General features: G+C 40.9%; 1 protein-coding gene across 1 annotated transcript; it reads right to left on the bottom strand.

Annotated features, from left to right (window-relative positions):
• Window positions 1-521: 521 nt before the first annotated feature.
• LOC311281731 (nicotinamide/nicotinic acid mononucleotide adenylyltransferase 1-like) lies at window positions 522-6,421 on the bottom strand (the record flags this gene model as incomplete). The annotated part of the gene is made up of 6 exons (XM_084394940.1): window positions 522-547; window positions 1,155-1,483; window positions 2,996-3,092; window positions 5,634-5,770; window positions 6,025-6,208; window positions 6,310-6,421. The coding sequence occupies 6 exons, from the start codon at window positions 6,419-6,421 to the stop codon at window positions 522-524; spliced, it is 885 nt and encodes a 294-aa protein (XP_084251066.1).
• Window positions 6,422-8,801: the final 2,380 nt, after the last annotated feature.

The following is an 8,801-nucleotide window of genomic DNA, read 5'->3' as shown; positions in this document are numbered from 1 at the left end:
ATTTGAAAGATACAGTTCAACTTACCGAAATGTAATAAAATCGATCGATCATTGTTTCTCAACCGCGGACAGAGGTCCATAAAACAGCTGGAGAACAATATGTCACATAACGTTACATTTACCTCAGGAAAGCCAATTATGACCATAGCATGTTAGCTGGACTTGAAAAAATTGCTATAGAAAAGTATTTTGCTAAATATGATAACTATATTACACATTTATTATATTTGTACCTATATATATCATTAAAATATTATAATATAATATTATAAAATATATATGTTATTATAAAAAACGGATTATATTTCATTTGAGATGTTATTTTTAACCTTTAATAATAATACCAGCTGACAGGGCTCTGTATGTTTATGGCATTAGGTAAGATATTTTTTTGGGAGAAAAATTAACATTATACATTAACATATCTACTGTAAAAATAAATTAAATTAATTAATTAAATAAACGTAAACATCTTACAGAGCTCAGACTTGTACCACCCGGCTGCTGCAGATTCATCTCCTTCAGTTTAGCTCCATGTGTTGTCTTTCTGCACAAGAACACAACAGCCTAGATTAGTCTTTCACTAAAGAGGATTTACACTGAAAATATAATTGTTTGATTCCTGTTCATACTCCAGTTTTACAATGGACTTACATTGTAGACTTATTTCCTATGAAGACATTGGTTCAGACCAAGAATGCACTAATTTTGTTCTTCCTAAAGGCCTCATTATACTTCTGCGTCGGACCTACGCCGGAGCCTATACGCCGTAGGCAACGTGTTGGTTTTAATTTATACTTCTGTGTCGTTGTCCGCGTTGACACGCACCTAGGGAGCATGTGAAACCCCGAGGGAGGGGTTCTGGCAGACCAATCACAGCGCTTGTGTCCGCGTAGAATTGACGCGTTGTTACATTTTTGGAGAGGTGCACGTCAGGGTACGCCGTAGGGTACGCGCGCTACACACAGCCTACGACGTAGCTACGGCGGCAGTTCGACGCAGAAGTATAAAACAGGCTTTACTTTGGGCATTTCTGAAAAAAGAAGAAAAACAAAATAGCATGTTATTAGAAACTCCAACCACAGATTAAACATGAATAATTGGTCCAATTTATTATATATACGAATTATATATAATACTTTGTTGACATTCACCTATTGGGCTGTTCTCCTCAGGGGTTTCAGGAGAAGCATCCATGCCATCCTGATCGATCCCACTGCTGCTGGCACAGTTGGCACTGGTGTATCTCTGAAGAGGGGCGACGATGTCATCAGCATTCTTCAGGTCGCCCTCGTTATACAGACTGTGATCTTGAAAATAGCCCACCACAGGGTCGGGCACAAGGTAGCGTACACTATGTCCTTTGCGTAGTGCACAGCGCACATGGGTGGCTGAGATCTCATTGGTCACCCATTCTTGAACCACATGGATGTTCTTACGGTGTCTGGACAGCACATTAGACTGATTGATAAGCTTCTCACATCTTGTGATGCACACCACACCGTAACGCCCCACTATAGGGTTGCGCGATATGCTCCATTTTCATATCGTCCTATCGTCAGCCTGTGAGATCGGCGATACACGATATTATCGTGAGGGGGGCGGGGCTTACTTATTTGATTATTAACTTGCTTATTTACTCATCAATTTGCTTGTTTTATTACTTCGTTTTAAATGAGAATCTTTTTCTATTTTGCTAGCAAAGGTGGAGTGTTTATTAATAGGCTAAATCAGGTTGTTTCCTGGTATAGCCTAGTGAGGTAAAAAAAAAAAATCCTAATCATTCTTGTATCTGACCATTCTTGTATATTTCAACATGTCAGCGGGAAATTTACGGACACACATTATCCTCTCATGCCGTTACAGATGCAGCATTTTGACTGTAGGCTGCTTCTGCACGAGATCATGAGAACACGTTTTAATTTATTGGGTCAAGAAAGAGTCGGAGTCTGCGATATGTCCTCCTCTGTCTGGATGCACTTCACTTATGCGCACCGCACTTCAATAAGCCCAAATAACGCGGGTTTTAAATGCCGGGAGAAATCAGAGGCAAAAATCTAAAAGTCGATCGGTACTTACTTATGACTTGACTCTGATAAAGGAAAATGGGTTAATCCGTTTACATGACCACATGCATTGTCAGTTTATTCAGCATAATCGAGTTAATAACGTGCATGTAAACGCGCTCATTCCCTGAAAACGAAAGCAGAAACGGACTGCGCTTTCACTGCATTAACTGCGCGTTCTCTCAGAGACGACGGTGGATATAACGGTAGGCTACAGCATCTTAATTTACTGGCTTAATATTTCTCTTGTGGACTTACATTATTGACAGTGAAAAAAAATAGAAGAATATATTTCTTGTTAAACAAGTTTGAAGTTGCTTGTGATTTTCACAGGCAGAGTTCCACAGATGCTTCGTGTAACCTACTAAAGACTTTATTAGGCCTAGGCGGCCTATATAATTTTATTGATATTATTATTATAATTAATATTTTGTAATTGTACTGTTTTTAGTGTTTTTACTGTCATTAAATATTTTGTTAATGTGCTATGGAAACAAAATACTGACGAACAACGATGCCGCGTCTTCATCTTGGCTCTGTATAAGAATGATGCGTCTGTTAAGCACTCTTGGCAATTTGTGAATGGATCACCTTGCAATTAAATTTCGTTGTGGGATGTAGTTTTTTTTTAGTCTGTTTTAAAAATATTTTCTTTGAGGAGTCTTCATACGCGCGCGTCGGTGACGTCGCATGTGTGGTTATGTGATGTCGCAAGTGTGGTTATGTGGTGATGTCGTTATGAATTTAGGCAAGGCAAATATAATTGTAACTATACTAGCTTCATAATAATAATAATAATAATAATAATTTAATACATTAATAGGAAAACGAGCCAATTATCGTATTGATATCGTCAAAGGCATCTGCCATCGGCGATATCTCTGTCTATCGTCGATACACGATACTATCGTCTATCGGCACAACCCTACCCCACTATCTCTTCAATGTCCTCAGGCTTCCATAGGTTGGGGACGCCAAATGACTCCAGCATATCAGCACCACACAACAGCTTCAATTGAGGGGTCTCTAAAATATATATATATATATATATATATATATATATATATATACAGTGAGGAAAATAAGTATTTGAACACCCTGCTATTTTGCAAGTTCTCCCACTTGGAAATCATGGAGGGGTCTGAAATTGTCATCGTAGGTGCATGTCCACTGTGAGAGACATAATCTAAAAAAAAAATTCCAGAAATCACAATATATGATTTTTTAACTATTTATTTGCATAATACAGCTGCAAATAAGTATTTGAACACCTGTCTATCAGCTAGAATTGTGACCCTCAAAGACCTGTTAGTCTGCCTTTAAAATGTCCACCTCCATTCCATTTATTATCCTAAATTAGATGCACCTGTTTGAGGTTGTTAGCTGCATAAAGACACCTGTCCACCCCATACAATCAGTAAGAATCCAACTACTAACATGGCCAAGACCAAAGAGCTGTCCAAAGACACTAGAGACAAAATTGTACACCTCCACAAGGCTGGAAAGGGCTACGGGGAAATTGCCAAGCAGCTTGGTGAAAAAAGGTCCACTGTTGGAGCAATCATTAGAAAATGGAAGAAGCTAAACATGACTGTCAATCTCCCTCGGACTGGGGCTCCATGCAAGATCTCACCTCGTGGGGTCTCAATGATCCTAAGAAAGGTGAGAAATCAGCCCAGAACTACACGGGAGGAGCTGGTCAATGACCTGAAAAGAGCTGGGACCACCGTTTCCAAGGTTACTGTTGGTAATACACTAAGACGTCATGGTTTGAAATCATGCATGGCACGGAAGGTTCCCCTGCTTAAACCAGCACATGTCAAGGCCCGTCTTAAGTTTGCCAATGACCATTTGGATGATCCAGAGGAGTCATGGGAGAAAGTCATGTGGTCAGATGAGAACAAAATAGAACTTTTTGGTCATAATTCCACTAAACGTGTTTGGAGGAAGAAGAATGATGAGTACCATCCCAAGAACACCATCCCTACTGTGAAGCATGGGGGTGGTAGCATCATGCTTTGGGGGTGTTTTTCTGCACATGGGACAGGGCAACTGCACTGTATTAAGGAGAGGATGACCGGGGCCATGTATTGCGAGATTTTGGGGAACAACCTCCTTCCCTCAGTTAGAGCATTGAAGATGGGTCGAGGCTGGGTCTTCCAATATGACAATGACCCGAAGCACACAGCCAGGATAACCAAGGAGTGGCTCTGTAAGAAGCATATCAAGGTTCTGGCGTGGCCTAGCCAGTCTCCAGACCTAAACCCAATAGAGAATCTTTGGAGGGAGCTCAAACTCCGTGTTTCTCAGCGACAGCCCAGAAACCTGACTGATCTAGAGAAGATCTGTGTGGAGGAGTGGGCCAAAATCCCTCCTGCAGTGTGTGCAAACCTGGTGAAAAACTACAGGAAACGTTTGACCTCTGTAATTGCAAACAAAGGCTACTGTACCAAATATTAACATTGATTTTCTCAGGTGTTCAAATACTTATTTGCAGCTGTATCATACAAAAAAAATAGTACATTGTGATTTCTGGATTTTTTTTTTTTAGATTATGTCTCTCACAGTGGACATGCACCTACTATGACAATTTCAGACCCCTCCATGATTTCTAAGTGGGAGAACTTGCAAAATAGCAGGGTGTTCAAATACTTATTTTCCTCACTGTATATATATATACACATAATTAGTTATTTTGACTGCTTTAATCACGGTTATAAAATCATCTTGTTATAAAAGTTATGATTTAATTGAAATACTTGCTCCTATCCAAAGCCACATGGACAAGCCAACACTATATGCTAATTATGGTTATGCTGTTGTACTGCAACTAAATATTAAAACATGAAGACAGAGTATGTTGAACATTCTAGAAGGCCAGAAGAAAATACATTTGATTTTAACTTATATTTTAAAAAGTTAAATTACAGTTCCAAAGTTTGGGGTCACAAGTTTTTTATTAAAAAGAAATGAACACCTTTATTCAACAAGGATACACTAAATCAATCAAAAGTGACAGTAGAGACAGTCATATATTGTTACAAAATATTTCCATTTAAAATAAATTAAATTATTTTGATTTCTATTCATCAAAGAATCCTGGGAGAAAAAAAAAACAGCATGATTTCCACAAAAATATTAAGCAGCACAACTGTTTTCAATGATAATAATCAAGCTTAAAATATAAACAGATATTTTAAATTGCAATATCATTGCACAACATTACTGTTTTACTGTACAGACCCCAAACTTTTGAACAATAGAGTATATTTCAATTACAGTTTATATTTTTACAATTTTAATATTTATTTTATATTTATATTTTTACATATAAAATATTTTAAATATATAATACATAAAAAAGGATGTTGTTTTGGAGTTTATCAACTAAACACAAATATAACTCGCTATACAATTTCTCTACTGTCCCGAGGGCACATCAGCCGTTCATTTTTATTGCCTGTTGTCAGGTACTGTGACAGAGTGACATTATAAACACCACTTTAAATGCACTGAGAAGTAGGAACATTTATCCTATGAAGGATTGCTGTGGATTATTTTCCATACCTGCTTTTGTGTTAAAAGAAAAACCGATCTGACAGATGGTTGTATTTTGCTCCAGCTGTCTCCTCTTCCTACACCTCACTGTGTACCCATTATTACTGTTGTTGTCACAGCTGGAAATTAGTTCTGCATGATTGTGCCTAAATACATTTGAAAAAGAAGGATCTGATTCAATGTCAATTTTGCATAAAACTTTGATCATTTTGACATAGTAGAACATCAAATATGACGTCCAGCCCAACCACACAAGATGACACTATCAGTTGTGACATGGAAGTCATGCAAAGGTAAAAAGCACTACAATAAGTGCAAAACAGAAAGGTTGTGCCATTATCTTTTACGTCAACCAAAACTAAACATTCACTGAAAGCACATGATTTTAAGATGTTCCCACCGAAGTACTTTGACTGTCTCCATCCACTCCGGCTGCTGAATCTCCCAGTCATCCACAGTGATCCACTCGGAGTTCTCTGTGGCCAGTCTAGCCATCTCTAACCGATGACAGTCTTCAATCAGACCTTTCTTTTTATACCCATCTCCAACTGGAGAGATTATTCCTTTCAACACTGTGTATCTTCCTGAATCAACAAAGAAATACAAAAATATGAAGGTATGTGTTAAATATAGGCCTATGTAAAAGTATATATTTACATTAATACATGTTTTATTGAAAGTTTACCAGTGTATTCAAGGTAATCTCGAGCCAGTTCAAACATTCGCAGGTGCATGTTTGTGACGGGGTTGAAGGAACCGCATGCCAGCAGCACTACTTCGGTCTTTAGTGCTGTCATTGATTATGTCTCGTGCTTCCTATTTAGCGGAGTAGAAGTATAGTCACAACACAAGCAATTTACGAGTATTATTAAGAACTTTGACGTTTGTTAAAAGCAATTTTCCACTGTATCTGCTGGTAAAGGTTCGTGAAGTTGTTACTGGAGCATTATAGTCGCTGACTCGTAGACTATAGCGGCATGCATTGTGGCGTCACGCGTGGAATGTGGCCAAGGTGGCGCCGTAGGTAGACGTTCTTATAGTCCAGTCATTTTATGAAAAAATTGAACAAATTGCAACAGAAGCAAACTCAACTGATTTTGTATCCTCGATATGTACTAATTAAGGGGAAAAAAGCCCAGAAGAATCCCATAAGGGGAAAGTTTAGAAAAATACCCAAATATAGCCTATTCATACGCCTATTCATTCTTTTACTCACGTGAATAGGGTAAAATTTTTAACCTTTAGATATCACCATGAAAATTACTGAGTTGATTACTTACATCAAGACAAACAAAAAAAATTTTTTTTTTTTTTATTGTTTGTTAACATGGACAAACGTGCATAATCTAATTACGTGCTAATTTGCATAAATATCACAACAGATCTAAACATTGGGTTAGCCAGGTGAAAATGTCTTGTTGAATCTTGTTGACATATTTTAATATATGCAGTTCACAATGTTTTTGGTAAAATTACAAATGCTTCTGGACAAAAATAATGTAATTTTTGACAGATTAGAGAAAAATAATACTACCAGAATGTTTGTACACTGGATTCTTTGTCCTAGGTGTCAGGGCAGAAAATTAAATTCATACTAGAATATAGAGTAAACCTGTCTTTTTATGATGCCCTCTGAATTACATATTTTTTGTTCATGCACAAGCTGACAACAAAAAGATTTACTACATTTCATTAAACCTTTCTGATTAATTTCCTTTAAAAATGTTTCCTGTTCCAAATATTTCCCCAGGGGAGCTTCATTGGAGTGCAATATTTGTTGAGGCAGAATAGTCAGCCCCTGGAGGACATGTGCCCTACCTCCGATAGGACCTCTCAGTTGCTGGAGGAGATAGATGTGGAGGAGCAAGGGGAAGAGGATGAGGGTTTCAAAAGACAAATCTTGTGGCATTAGATGACTCATTCCTTATAGGTCCACCAGTCCCACCAATCCCACCCGCTGCACCAGTGCCCAGTGTCCAGACTCCTTCCGCTGCCCTGTGTCCAGGTTCCACCAGTGCCCAGTGTCCAGACTCCTTCCGCTGCACTGCTGCCCTGTGTCCAGGCTCCACCAGTGCCCACTGTCCAGACTCCTTCCTCTGCACTGCTGCCCTGTGTCCAGGCTCCACCAGTGCCCAGTGTCCAGACTCCTTCCGCTGCCCTGTGTCCAGGTTCCACCAGTGCCCAGTGTCCAGACTCCTTCCGCTGCACTGCTGCCCTGTGTCCAGGCTCCACCAGTGCCCAGTGTCCAGACTCCTTCCGCTGCCCTGTGTCCAGGTTCCACCAGTGCCCAGTGTCCAGACTCCTTCCGCTGCACTGCTGCCCTGTGTCCAGGCTCCACCAGTGCCCACTGTCCAGACTCCTTCCGCTGCACTGCTGCCCTGTGTCCAGGCTCCACCAGTGCCCACTGTCCAGACTCCTTCCTCTGCACTGCTGCCCTGTGTCCAGGCTCCACCAGTGCCCAGTGTCCAGACTCCTTCCGCTGCCCTGTGTCCAGGCTCCACCAGTGCACAGTGTCCAGACTCCTTCCACTGCCCTGTGTCCAGGTTCCACCAGTGCCCAGTGTCCAGACTCCTTCCGCTGCACTGCTGCCCTGTGTCCAGACTCCACCAGTGCCCAGTGTCCAGACTCCTTCCGCTGCACTGCTGCCCTGTGTCCAGGCTCCACCAGTGCACAGTGTCCAGACTCCTTCCACTGCACCGCTGCCCTGTGTCCAGGTTCCACCAGTGCCCAGTGTCCAGACTCCTTCTGCTGCCCTGTGTCCAGGTTCCACTAGTGCCTTGTGTCCAGGCTCCATCAGTGCACAGTGTCCAGACTCCTTCCGCTGCCCTGTGTCCAGGTTCCACCAGTGCACAGTGTCCAGACTCCTTCCGCTGCACCGCTGCCCTGTGTCCAGGTTCCACCAGTGTCCAGACTCCTTCCGCTGCACTGCTGCCCAAAATTCAGGATCTGCCAGCTGCACCTCTGCCCTGTTTCCAGGCTGCACCAGTGCCCTCAGCAATTGTAAAATTTCCTTTTTCCTGTTTCTCATTTAGTCATTCACCCTTAAGCAGCAAATCCACAATCTCACTTAACAGCATGTAATTATCTAACCAACAGTTATATTTTTCCAGGCTGTTGACGGGCACTGCATTCCTGGAATGGACCGGGTGGATGAGTTGGTGGAGTGTCTAGTGGAGC

Source organism: Rutilus rutilus, assembly GCF_951802725.1.
Source record: "Rutilus rutilus genome assembly, chromosome: 22".
Classification (NCBI taxonomy): domain Eukaryota; kingdom Metazoa; phylum Chordata; class Actinopteri; order Cypriniformes; family Leuciscidae; genus Rutilus; species Rutilus rutilus.
Note: the sequence above shows the minus strand (reverse complement) of the source record. Positions and strands in the feature narration are given on the sequence as shown.